Genomic DNA, 13,308 nt, shown 5'->3' on the forward strand with positions numbered 1-13,308 from the left:
GTATCTTTTTACTGGATGCGTATATCCTCGGTCAACCCGGGAAAGTTATGCAGCCTAACATTCTAATGAGACGTTTCGCTACCAGCGTCTGGATGTTGGTAATTTTTCATAGCGCGTTGTTTCTTCAGAGGAGCCCGAAAAAAAAAAAGGGTATCGCGGTTCCTCGATTTTTTTGGTGACGATACCGATCGACATAACACGCCGCTTAGAAACCGCGGTGAATATCATTGACCCAGAATTTATGCCATGACCCTTGTCTCCGGCACATCATCTCACTTAAATTTCAAATTTCCTCCCGAGAAGTTTAATTATCAGCTCGGAAACGGCGCGTACGGAAGTTCGGACCTTGCGCTTGCTGGCTTTTTGAAAGCCGGATTTTTTTTCCTCATCTTCGTTCGCTCGGGTGCACGGTGTTAATTGGTGGTAAGAATTTTCCTCGTGCGTACGCCGCTCGACCAGTTCAACGAGTCCTTGAAACGGACTGACCTATGCGTTTAGAGCGTCGCCGTCCGTAATATTTTCGAAACCGGACACCGGCGGATATTCGACCGGCTCGAAGAAAGTGATCCAGTTAAAGAGGCTAGTTTCTGGACCAACGCAGTTCTCAACCCAATAGCTAAATATCGTACGCCGTTTTTCGTCAATTCGACAACAACAACAACAACAACGGAATGACGGCGGTTGACTTTCTCCAGTTTTCTTCCGAGTCCACCTCGGCGGTGCCTCCGCTACATTTCGACGAGCGAAACCAAAGCGAGGAGTTGTTCTCCCCGTACGTCTATAGCGATCACTGGGTTAGCTAACGGTGGACAGTTCGGTGAGCTTCGAACGTCACCGGCGCGACGTTCGCGCAAAAACCATAATCATCGAGAATTCTTGAAGCGACAAACTGGTACCGGGTACGGGACGACTGCACCGTGCATTTACGTTTATTCCTTTTATTTTTTATTTGTTTTTTTTTTGTTTTTTTTTTCTTCACACAGCAACAAATTAATCGATGTTCTTCATCCGCCCGATCGATGAGCCGAAGTTCATCGAAACGAGGTCACTGACATATTTCGGAAATATTTTGTAGCCTTGATTCAACAACGGTCCGTTCCTTTTCTGTTATTTTTGTGCGTTCATCTCGGCCGTTGATCTCTTCCTTTTTCACCCTGCCTTTGAACCGGTTTTCCAGCGGATTTCGAGCACCTGGTGCAATCGGACTCTCGGTCACTTCGTACGTACGCTTAGATTTCGAGTGGCGTTTTACGGGTTTTTTTTTTCTCTATCTCCGATACAACCGTACCCAATTTTTTTTTAGTAATATATACAGAAAGATACCATAAACACATTCGTAGTTATTATTCGTGCAATTACCGATCTAGCTATGAAAGCTGATTTCCGTACGTGTAGCGAAAAACCGTTACGGTACAACAATTAGCCCACCTTTTCATGTAGATCGATTCATCTACCGGGTGATTATCATAAATTTATTCAGACTAACGAGTATCGGTGAAGTTAATTTTTGTACCGATCGAAACGATCCTTACCGATTTCGAACGCGAGTTGAAAAGCTCGCCACCGGAGTCTCTGCATCACGATATCGTCCGCTCTCTTCTACTTTCATCGAGTTCGCTCGTCTTCCTGAAGATAGCGACTGGTGAATCCACGAATTTTGAATCGGAAATCGACGAAATGACGATCGGTACCAAAAAAATTAACACACATAGGTCAGTTTATTCTACAGCAACAACACATCGACCAAATAAATAAATAGGTGTATAAATAAATAAATAACTACATATTCATACGAATAGCTAAATAAATAAATAACCGACTCGTCGGAAGGAGCGAATTTTCAGACACCCTGAAGAACATCGTTTCTGTCCACGACCTGTAGTCCTCTGTAAGGATAGTGGGTCTGAAGATAATCGCGGTCGTCATTTTTTTCGAACGAATCTTGGCCGGAACGTTCCGCTCCGTGATCCGAAGTAATCGAAGATTGCCGGTCGGTCGTCCATTGCTTGGCGAGTTCAAAGTTCTTCCAGTCGTTGACGTAGACAGGACTCTCCAGGGCACCTCGAGCTTGTAGATCGCTCGTGTCCTTGAGGGGAAATATTTTGTAACCCGAGCGCAGGGTGACGAATTGACTCCGGGGTGTCGAAGGCGCCGCGTCGATCGCACGATCGTCAGTGGCGTTTTTCGAAGATTGATTGTCGCGGGGGGCCGCGGTGTCCGAAGAGGTGCCGACGTCCCTCTCGTCGTCGGGCTTGTAAACGGGGATCCCGTTTTCGTAGATCGGCAGTTCGCCGATCGCGGCGGTTCTCTCGTATCTCGAAGAGGGTGGGTCCACGATTTGCGGAAGGAAATTCAACGATTGAGGTTCGTAAACGTCGAAACTGCGACCCCATCCTCCTCCGCCGCTGTCGTAACCACCTCCTGCGGGACTTCCATAATTACTAGAAGGAGGTGGCGCACCGTAACTGTCCGATGGACCTCCACTACCACTTCCACCACCACAGCATCCACCTCCTCCGCCACCCCCACCACCACTAGCTTTCGTCAAGAGAACGATCTCCTTCAATGGTGCACCTCCTGGGTACAAAGAATCAACAATTACCACCGATTGCTCAGGGTCATTCGATCGACGAGATCCTCGATGATGAGTTAGCGGCTGGCACGAATTATTATTATTATTATTTTGTTAAGTCAGGGTTAGCTAGTCGCATTAGAAAATTAGAATAATTATGACACCGCAGCGGAGGGTAGGTCACCGGGTTAACTGGATGTTAGTAATCGGGATGGATAGGTGAACATTTTTGTCGTCATACTACCTCCTCCTCCTCCTCCTCCTTGCCAAGGTCCTCCGCCGCCTCCACCCCCTCCCTGCCAAGGTCCTCCGCCTCCGCCTCCGCCACCTCCGCCTCCCCCTTTCTTGGCATCCATCAACTTTTGGATCAGCATCCATTTGGAGATCATCAGAGACATTCCGGCCATCATCATGCTCTTCATCGCGGTCATGCCCATCATTCCTGCGAAAAATAACGATTATTCGTTGCGTCGAACGCGGTTTCACCCGGAATAAGAGGGGGAAGAAAAATCGTACCCATCATCTTCATCTTGACCATCATCAACATCATCATCATCATTTTTTTGCACTTTCCACCTCCGCCTTTACCTCCCTTGCCTGATTTGCCCCGACCTAAGGATGTAGAGACAATGAACTATCTTTATATGATAATTTATTTTAAAAATAGCAAGAATCATCGAATGATCATCGCTACGCACCTTCGACCAGACCGTTCTCGTCGTACATTATATCGATCTGATTTTTCTTCTTCCTCCCTTGCACGCTCGGGAAATTGATGCGCAGCGCAAAAATATCGAAGAAGGTGTCGATGTCTCGACCGATCAGATCGGTCAAGCCATCTTGAGAATCGGAAAATCTTCTTTCCGTAATTATTTCAGCAGGTTCCCTCGTGCGTACCAATTTTATCCAGTTGCCCAGCAACGTTATTTCTTTCAGATTTCTTATCTTGTCCAAAAAATTGTGAACGCGTCTCTGGACGCAGGTGAGCGACAGGTCGAGCACACAGACACCGATGTCGTTCGCGGGGAAACTCGGGAAATCATCGTCGTCCGAAATCGTGTCGTTCCGCGAATTCGGTACGATTTTCAGATCCAACTTGATTCCATTTTTCCGGTATTTGAAAATCGGTTTATCGGTCGACGAAGGGGATTCGTAGGGCTCGATGTCCGGCTCGTAATCCAACGAATCGATCTCGTTTCCGGTCCTTTTTCCGAGCACAACCGCGGCTGAGAAAATCAACGTGGCGAGGTGAAATATTTTCATGCTATCTTATTGTTCGTCGATCGCGGGCGGTTTCAAAGTCACGGCGACACTAGCCATCCCGTGATATCTCATCTCCGTTTATATACCACTTGGAATTCATGTCATTCGGGCATCATTCCGATTTTTCGAGAAACCATCGTCACGATTGTCATTTGTTTCTCATCTTAAGTGCAGCGAACGAACCATTCTCTAAAACTTGGTTTAGAGGGCTTGCGAGCGGTTAGATACCCGAGCGTTGGCGGTTACTAAATTATGACCTTGCAAAAACATTGTATAACGGCGTTCCCTTGGTAAATCTATTATTAAACGTCGTTCACGTTGTTTCGAAATAATAAAGCGACGACCTGAAATCCGTGGGAGTGCATCCTATTTCGCCGTATAATACACCGTACAGTGAACGAATATTGCTTTCGAATGTTTAATCGAAGATTTATACATGGGGTATATTTATATTTATATATGTATATATATATATATATCAACACGACAACACATCTACAACAATGTTACGATACAGCGCAGGGAACGATATTCTCTGCGGATATTACAATAAATAATTAAATAACAGAACCGATGAGTAATCCACCTATGTGCTAGATTCTTTCATTTTTTCTTCATTTTTTTTTTCATTTTTTCATTTTTTTTTCCGTCTCTTTCTTTTTCTTTTTTTTTTGGTCATTGAGCATTGATACTAGGTCTTAGTTTTTAATTGACCGACGATCCCTGACGTTTCCGTATTTCACCACGGCGTCCTGCAGGGATTCGTGGGCGTCGTCCAACGAACGTCCGTAACCCGAGTGCCCGTAGCCGTGGCCGTGGTGTTCCTCCGAGCTGTGAGTGTGGGAAGCGGAGTAAACCGGCTTGCTGACTATTTCGTAGGTCGTTTTCTTCTCGCCACCCCCGGCGAGCGATTTGAGACCTACGATAGCCGAGAGCATCAACGCCATCAGACCCGTCATCAGAGCTTTACCGGCTAGAAGAGCGAGCGCGCCGAATCCAACGGCGCCCAGGGTACCCTTCATCATCAGGAGACCCGCCATCAGACCGCCCATACCACCTTTGTCCTTTTTACGACCTGCAAGGAGCGCGAGAAAGGGAAATTAATATCAAGGCAACGAAGAAAAGCGAAATTACGCGTCGACGAGCGTACGGCGTACGGCTATTTATCGCATACCGGTTTCGACGTTCTGGTTTCCGCCTAGTCCCAATTGGCTGAGCGTCTCCTCGTTGAAGCTGCGGGCGGCTTCGAAAGTTCTCGGATCGAATAATTTTATGGATATCGCGTGACTGTTCAGGTAACTTCCGACCTTGTGGACGAGGTAAGCGTCGAGCCTCTTGTCAACGTCGTTGGGGAAGTCCCTGGCCAGATTGGCCACCACTTCCGAGGAGGGAACGTCCTTGGAATCATTCTCCTTCACCAACGATACTCCCGGAAGTATTCCCAGGTCTTCGGTCTCCGATAATTTGTCGACGAACGACACCACGTCCAATTTCAAGCAGGTAGCACTGTAGGATTTGTTGCAGTCCTTGTTCAAGGACGACGCCAAGGTCTCCGGTGATTCCTCTATCGACTGTCGCGCAGTTCGTTGTTCGATTTCGGCGAACGCTACCCCGATGATTGCGAGAAACGAAAACACGGCTATCCACTTCATGGTGAGAAAAAACAAAACTCGTCTACTTTTCGGAGTACGATATTGTTGTTGTTGTTGTTGTTTTTTTTTTGGTTACCAACTCGGCTCGGTCCAGACGCGATTCGTAATTTGCGGACGGTTATGATCTGACGAGATGCGTAGAGTGCACTGAATATAGAGCTGTGTACTTCCAGTATATATAGCAGAACTATCTGTCTTTTTTCTCGCTTTTGTCCAGTTCGTATACATTCTCTCCGGAGCAGAGCAGAGCACCTCTCCTTGCAACCAACTCTCTTCTTGACCACGCCGCACAACTTGTACGTATTATAGAACGAGCGATGGTGGGGCGGGTCAAATAGAGCGGAGAATTCAAATCTGAGTCAAAATTACAAAAAACACCGTACTCACAAAAAGTGAAGAAAAAGAAAACTCGACAAAAGAGAATAATTCTCCTCGGCGAGCGAACGGCGCAACTATTGTCCCCCCCTTGTGGAAGAGAACCAGACGTCCCCGGACATACCGAACTCGATCGCGTTACCACTTCGGGCTATACGACTCCGACGATAATCACCGACTCCGAGAACCGAATCACCTGGATCAATTATTATTGCCTAGATGAAACGCGTTAACGACGTAACGCACACTCCGCGTAATAATTGCCGTGAACTCATCGCGCCGCGTGCGTGATGGTTTGTTTTTTTTTTTCTTTTTTCATCTCGATTTCCTTTTTTCAACACCTGGAATTAACGCGGGAATTCGCTCGATCGAGGGACCGACGACGATTCCTCCTTTCCGCTCGACAATTCGTAATTTCCACATTCCGCGGGTCCGAGGAGGAGAGGGCAGGTATCGCGTGCGACGACGTGTGGACTGAAAATTCGGCTGATGTGTCGGAGGAGAGTTGACGGTCCGTTTCGAAAAAACTGGACTAAACTTTGACGGCCAACCCGGAGCTAAGCGTACAATAAAACCGCGCTGACTGGTATTCTCATTGTCAAGGTTTAGTGAAATCGGTAACAATACGTTAGACTCGTTTCCATTCTCTTTTATTTCCCTGTTATTTTATAGCTGACCGATATATTTCAGCGATTCGATACGTAATTATACGGCCGCGCGGCAGCAGTTCACTTTCTTGGATGATACCTGTACGTTGACTCTTAATTGGAAAATTTCTCGACGACACGCGACGATTCCGAATCGATCCGATGGCAGATCCCTCGTTTCCTAGAATCGGTGTACGACGACGACGGCCATCCGTAAAAGGTGTTATAAATTGCGAAATACATTGTCTCGAACGGAAGAGTGTTACCGGCGACAGACGGTCTCGGAGAAGGTGACCCTAATGATACCTTGAATTAACCCAGATTTCGAATAGAATTCTCTTCATACGCGATACAAAAGAGACGCGTACGTACGTCCGTCCCGAGTCCGATCGTTTGCGGGCAACCGACGCCGTGACCAATTCGAACTACCGAGTCCGTCAAAGCGTAACAAACGAGAAAGTGTGTGTACCCGCAATTTTTCACGCTATCGAATCAAGCATAAAAATCGCACCGCCCGCCCATCTAACCCCTTTTTCCCGATCATCCCGCAGTATCTTCGTCAATCGAGGCGATCGATACTTATATAAATAGATAGATAGATATATATGTAACATATGTGTGTGTACGCAGCCTTACTCCCGGACCAGTTATACCACGGTCGTCTCGCATGGTCAGTGACAGTAGCCGTTCGCGATCATCACCATAGCCGGCCCCGTCGTGCCCCCTCAAGTGAAGGGTAAAACTACTCGACGTAGTCACTTTGCTCTCGTATTTTGTCCGACAACTGGGCCGAACCGTCTTCCGATTCGCGGGATACACACGGTCCTTTTCTCGGCCCAGGTGTACGAGCCGCCCGTAGAAAAACTCACGTGAGATGAAAACGGAGGTGAGCCGTCCGCTTCGGACAACAGCTCGGCTGTCCATTGATTTTTTTGCTAGGAATATTTGGACCGCTACTCGATTCCGGCCGTGAGAGACGAGAAGCGAATCGCCGCAGCACCTCGAGGTTTGAAAGTCGCTTCGCTCGAGTAATCAATCAAAGGGTAAAAATTGCGGATAGTCGGTTGAACCAGTTACGAGTAATTGACGAATTTTCGGCCCCCCGTAATTACCGCGATTACGAAGGGGATGAAAAATGAAGAAAAATGAAAAAAGGTTCGTCGGGATATACGGTAACTTACGGAACTTCGCGGAATTATTGTAGGAACACAAAAACAAAAAAAAAAGGAGGGTTTCAACAACAGTTTTCCATGGGATATTCACCCCTTCCCCCTCCGCCCCCCACTAAATTATGATCGCAGGAGCGTGAAGTTGTGGTATTTTTGCACGAAGCGCACGAGCCACGCAACGATTACGCTCTATTTACCTGTAATTCAGTTCTTCTTCTCACTAATTAATCAACTATCTGAATATAGCGACTGTAGGAAGCGTGCTAAATTTGCTACATCGCCTACGATCCGCGGCTGTTGCGAACTGGGCCTAGATTCCTCGGGGTGTTGTGGTTCTGAGATCGTCTTCGCGCAACGATCGCTCGACGATATCTCTCGATCACTCAGAATCCCGCGAATCGTTGAACCGCCGCGAAATCTGCGGATAAAATAACCGATAGACCCGTCGATCGGGAACAAGTGCAGGGCAACAGATATGCACCGTGTCGATGCGTCTTTATTTCAAGGTGACAGGTGTATCGTTGCAGGACTCGAGTCTGCGGTCGACCGCAAGTAATCGAATGATTCTATACTTTCAAAGAAAGCAAACAATTTTTGTGCATACGCCGTTCAATGGATACCGATAAGCATGCTCGAACAACGTACGGAATGAAACACACATCTGGGTATCTTGGACGGTTTGAGAAGGCGCAATTAAAGCCTCGACTGTGCGGACATGCCTAAGCGTTCGAGCCACTTGGCCTATTTGTGCAACTTGTTTTCTTTCACTTGCGCCGGTATGACGCGGATGACCAGGTGTACAACAAACGCAGGTACGCGTGTATATATAAAGGTACGTGATCGTTTTGAGAACTAGCGTTTAAAAGCGACAATAAGGTTGATTTACCGGAAATAGTAACGTTCGATTTAATGATCGTATATACATATACGAAACGAGAAAAAATTCAAAAGCGCGAACCGGATCACGCGCGATATTCCACCGGTAAAAACGATCCCGCGAATCACGATGTCGACCGTTCGTGATCCGAATATACGCACGTCACTTTTCGATTGTCGTGTCCAATGAAATATTTTATACCGCTACGATAATTACTGATCTTTGTTTCTCTTGATCGCACGTCAGATAGACATGAGAATAATTGTTCGGTCGTGCGGCTATCAAACAACTGAACATGGTGGTCACCGAAATCTTTGATAAGTCATCGAAATCGCTCGATTAGAGGCGGATTCGGTGGATGACTGGTTTCAGATGACATTCACGTGCGAGAAGCGGAATGTGGAGATGAAGAATTTTATCCGCACCGTCTTCATTTTCTATCCTCTGAGTGTAAAGGAGAAAGGTCTTCTTCGTCGGCATAAACCGTGTTGCTTACGACGATCGCTACGTTCGGTACGTTACCAACATCTGGTTAAAAATTGTACAGAAAAATGGGGAATCTCTCGACTCGGAGATTCGCGTTGCTCGTGGCTACGTAAAAAAACGAGAAATAAATCGCATCGGTATCATCGACGATCGAATGTCGGACCAGCTCCCATACCCAATTCAACGTACGTACAACGTTTATTTCCGATTTTCTACGGGTAGCCCAGATGTATCGAGTCCGTGACGACGCCGTACGGCGATAACGATAAAAAAAATTCAGGTTACCAGATTAAATGATCAATTTTGAATTATCCTCGATCCGCACGAGTTGAGATCTCTATGAAATTCAGAAAATCTCGTACGAATGAGTTGCGGTCTCGAGACTGTATCGTCGCTCGGTAGTTCGAACGCTATACCGTCGAACCATCTTACCACCGACTACCACGAGCCGACAACTTCTTGAACTCTTTTTTTTTTCTCTCTCCTCGATAGGATCCGGCAAAGATTATTCGGATCTCGACGTAATGACTAGTTTTAATGACCTTCCGGTATGACGGCAGCCTGTGCTACAAAATCACAAAAAAAATTACGAACTAGGAGCGATGTAGGTGTCAAAGAGACCAAAGAAACTTTTGATCGCTACCGAGGATCAATTGATTGGCTCATCTTCGGCTGGACCAAGACCACAAAATGATTTTGGGATTCCTTCGTATTTAGCGACGATTTAGGAAAAGCTACGAGGTAGAAAGTAAATTATCCTCGAGAATCCGAAGTTATTTTTTCTGCTTTCTCCGTGTCAATTATCACCTACTATAGATTCACTCTTCTTTGAGAGGAATAATGCAGCAGTAAATGGAATGTTAAATATTTACTGTGTAGTTCATATGATTAACGACTAGCGCACAAATTACTGCTCAGTCTTCTCCCAACGTCATCTTGGGCCAATCCTCGAATCGAACCAATTAATCGGACGTCACTTTATTCTACTCTTGATCTTTGAATCTCCTACAATATTTTATAGAAAACCTTGTGGAAAAAAGTGGATTGAATTTCGTCACGAGTGACGTTGGAAAATTAGGATCATTCCGTACAAAGGACGATGAAAAATATTCTCCATGGACGGAAATCATTTCCCCGGAAATAATGAAAAAATTGAAAATAATTGATCGATCAATTTTAGAACGACGAGTCAGTCCGACCTATGCACCGAGCTGATGCTTGTTAACAACATCGTAAAACAAGCTTCTAGCTGGCGTACAATAGCCACTGAAACATTGCCTCGAAGTTGACATCATCCGAGTCGTTGTAACTGGTCGCAGAGCCGTTGCGAATATCTAAATATATTCGACCCTGGAGCGTTCGTGCATTGAACTTGAACGCGCGATGTGCTCGGAACACCTGTCATTATATACCTGCACGTCCCCCAAGACTACAACGAATTCCGTTAGGTGATTGTACGACGCGCAGTCTCCCCCACCTGCGTCGTGGAAACCTGTTCGAGGAGGAGGAATAAGAAAAAAGGCAGCGGCGGTGCAGCGGAGGAGGAGAAATAAGAAGAAGGAGAAGGTGAGTATGTGAATGTGGAAGGAAGTGGTACGCCGCGTTGCAGCCAGAAGGCAACGACCCACTGACCTCGATCGGCGAAAGCCGTGAGACTGGGGGGGGGGGGGCTCTGGGACCAATGGAGAACCAGGAAGTTCAGCCTTTCGTTACCCGAGACGTATACTCCTACTTCGGGATTTTTTAATCCCCACGGTCTCCCCACGCGGAGAAAACGTGCGACGAAGCATTTTTCATCGCCTCCGCCACGGGGCGCCGATAAAATTCATATAGGGAAACCGATGGGAAAAGAGGGGGTGACCTCAAACCAATAAAAATTTGGGTCACCGGTCTCCACCAATCGAGAACCTCCGACTTATCCCGGGGGTGGGATGAGGTTCGTAATTTTTCCGACAGGGTGTAAAATTCGTCAGTCGGTCTTCGGACCTCGGGGCGAAAGCATGATCCGATTCGTCTCGAAATAACGATCGTCTTTATTATTGATACATCAATAAATACGCATAACTTAAGTCAATAAATAAAGAGTAAAAAATAATCAACATTTGGCAATACAACGATTCATGAAGAATTCAGCTCGTCCGTTCGAGTCGGAGCTGGAGATGAGCGGATAGCTCACGGAAGAATACCCTGGTAACCTTGATAGCCCTGAAACTGGTCGTTGTACTCGGGCGTCCACCCTCTGTAGGGCTGGCTTATCTCCTCTTGCGATCTATGCCAGTGATCGTGATGAACGTCGTGGGGTTTTATGATCCCGTAGCTGACTCTCGGGGGCAGAGGGGGCGGCGTTAAAAGAGCCTTCAGGGCTACAGCGCCCGATATCAGGAGAGCGGCGAGTCCGGTGCCCAAACCCTTGATTCCGACCAGACCGATGAGAGTGATGACGATCGGCAAAACGATCATTGCCTTCAGTTTCAAGGCCAGTAGCACGGGGATCAGGATTTTTTTCAGCTTCGAACGACCTGGAAGTTGGAAAAACGGAGATAATTTTCGCGACGAAAAAAAAATTGTTGCAACAATTTCCGATCGTCGGAATCGGATGTCTTTCGATTTTCCACGGTGCCGATCGCGATCGTCGTCTCCGATACGTATCCCGAAACCTACTTTCTTCGTAGCACCAGAACTGCACTCTCTACTACCTGCCAAGGTCAAACCTCTGGTATTTTCTCTCGTCGGCGCGCGTCTCTAGATCCTTGAGGCAAAGGTAATCGACCTAAAAACCTACCTGGAAGACTGGACGACGCGTTCTTTGCTTTCCCCTACCATAAGTTTTACCCTTCTCGTCGGCCCGAGCTCATGGTGGGATACATGGAAGTGGGTCAACGTGCCGTTACCACATGTTCGAAGCACAGGCGTTTTTATATACGTTTCGAGTATTGATCTTCGATTACACACGTGGCTAACTAACTTCATTTTTTGTCACGGGATTGTTTAGAGATACGATTCGGCTTTGTCGGCGTAACGAAGCTAACGCCGCCGATCGGACTTTATTTGAATATGAGGATAGCCGAGCGTGTGAAAATCCGGTTGTAGGAATATCACGGTGTCGAGATGAACGGAATATGAGGAAAACGAAGATCGAGAGAAGAAAAAAAGAGGATGATTAATTTTTTTTTTTCTAGATATCTTTGAAATATTAGAAAGGAGCTTTTTTCCCCAATGTTCCGCACCAACCAGAAAGTAGGATGCGAGAAGACACACTTGTCGGCGAATGGGTTCCCGGGTCATCGACACACTTACTATTCATTGGACGTGACTTTAGAAAGGTATCTAGTATTTAAGAATACGATTTGAAGGGTTCTTCCTCACTCCGTATTACGGAGCCTCCTTGGAAATCACGTCGCTATGAGAGGTCTCCGATGAATCCCAGATTTGGATTCGATCCTCCGTCGGACGACGATCGTAAAAATTCACAGCAGCCGACTCTGCTTCATTTTTCAGATTCGAACTACCCGAAATTCTTTTCTTCTAAAAATTCATTTTCCGCAAAAATTCAAAAGAACAATTTTTTACCTTCCGAAGCGCCTTGAGCGAGACTCCTGAGTTCAAAATCAACTTCCTTCTCGCCGAGAGCTCTTCCGAAAAAATCAGCCGATGAACCGTCGCTGGGGAAATTTATCTGTATTTTTCTTTCCTTCAAAAACCTGTCGACTTTGCTGAGGAGGGGATCGGTTTCCGACTGGTCGCCACCCTCCTCGACGGTTTGCACGGGTATTTTTTTCATGGTAACCATGTCGCCGTAGATTTTTATCGATTCTTGTTCGTTGATTTTATCCATAACGTTGATCAATTTGTCTTCGGCGCATTTCATCTGGTCCTTTTCCCCACACGCTTTTTTCGGTTCCGCATTTGCGGCGACCACCAGACCGACTAGGGCAAACAGCGCGATCTTCCACTTCATTTCAACGATTTTCACTAGTTTTGTTAATTTTTAATTCAAACAATCGTACGCTATGCACACCACCGTTAATGCCGATTTACAATCGACGATTCTTTTTGACTGTTCTCTACCTCGGGGCAATTTTTTCTTATATATCGAATATCGAGCAATGGTGGGGCCATGGTGAACTATTTGGCAGACGCTATCGGCCACTCGCGGTGTCAAGAATTTTAATTCCCTATGTGCTCCATGCACGCTACGTCGCGATGCATTACAATATCATTGACATGTAATCGATACCAAATTAGCCATATCATCATTTTACTGTCG

At 46.5% G+C, this 13,308-nt stretch overlaps 2 protein-coding genes across 2 annotated transcripts; both read right to left on the bottom strand.

Annotated features, from left to right (window-relative positions):
• Positions 1–4,483: 4,483 nt before the first annotated feature.
• On the bottom strand, positions 4,484–5,642 carry LOC105685703. The gene is made up of 2 exons (XM_012400057.2): positions 5,010–5,642; positions 4,484–4,910 (listed from the first exon to the last, which is right to left on the bottom strand). The coding sequence occupies exons 1-2, from the start codon at positions 5,485–5,487 to the stop codon at positions 4,534–4,536; spliced, it is 855 nt and encodes a 284-aa protein (XP_012255480.2). The 5' UTR covers positions 5,488–5,642; the 3' UTR covers positions 4,484–4,533.
• A 5,414-nt stretch (positions 5,643–11,056) lies between these two features.
• LOC125500052 lies at positions 11,057–13,115 on the bottom strand. Its single transcript, XM_048651230.1, has 2 exons — positions 12,612–13,115; positions 11,057–11,560 (listed from the first exon to the last, which is right to left on the bottom strand). Exons 1-2 carry the CDS (start codon positions 12,997–12,999, stop codon positions 11,214–11,216), a joined length of 735 nt encoding a protein of 244 aa, XP_048507187.1. The 5' UTR covers positions 13,000–13,115; the 3' UTR covers positions 11,057–11,213.
• Between the last annotated feature and the right edge of the window lie 193 nt (positions 13,116–13,308).

Source organism: Athalia rosae, chromosome 2, assembly GCF_917208135.1.
Source record: "Athalia rosae chromosome 2, iyAthRosa1.1, whole genome shotgun sequence".
NCBI classification, from domain to species: Eukaryota; Metazoa; Arthropoda; class Insecta; order Hymenoptera; family Athaliidae; genus Athalia; species Athalia rosae.

Excerpts from the sequence above, each read along its gene's own strand:
- LOC105685703 (XM_012400057.2), bottom strand. The coding sequence starts at position 5,487 with ATGAAGTGGATAGCCGTGTTTTCGTTTCTCGCAATCATCGGGGTAGCG. Across the intron at positions 4,911-5,009 it reads AAACCAGAACGTCGAAACCG|GTCGTAAAAAGGACAAAGGT; the intron begins GTATGCGATAAA and ends CGCTCCTTGCAG.
- LOC125500052 (XM_048651230.1), bottom strand. The coding sequence starts at position 12,999 with ATGAAGTGGAAGATCGCGCTGTTTGCCCTAGTCGGTCTGGTGGTCGCC. Across the intron at positions 11,561-12,611 it reads CGCTCAAGGCGCTTCGGAAG|GTCGTTCGAAGCTGAAAAAA; the intron begins GTAAAAAATTGT and ends TCCAACTTCCAG.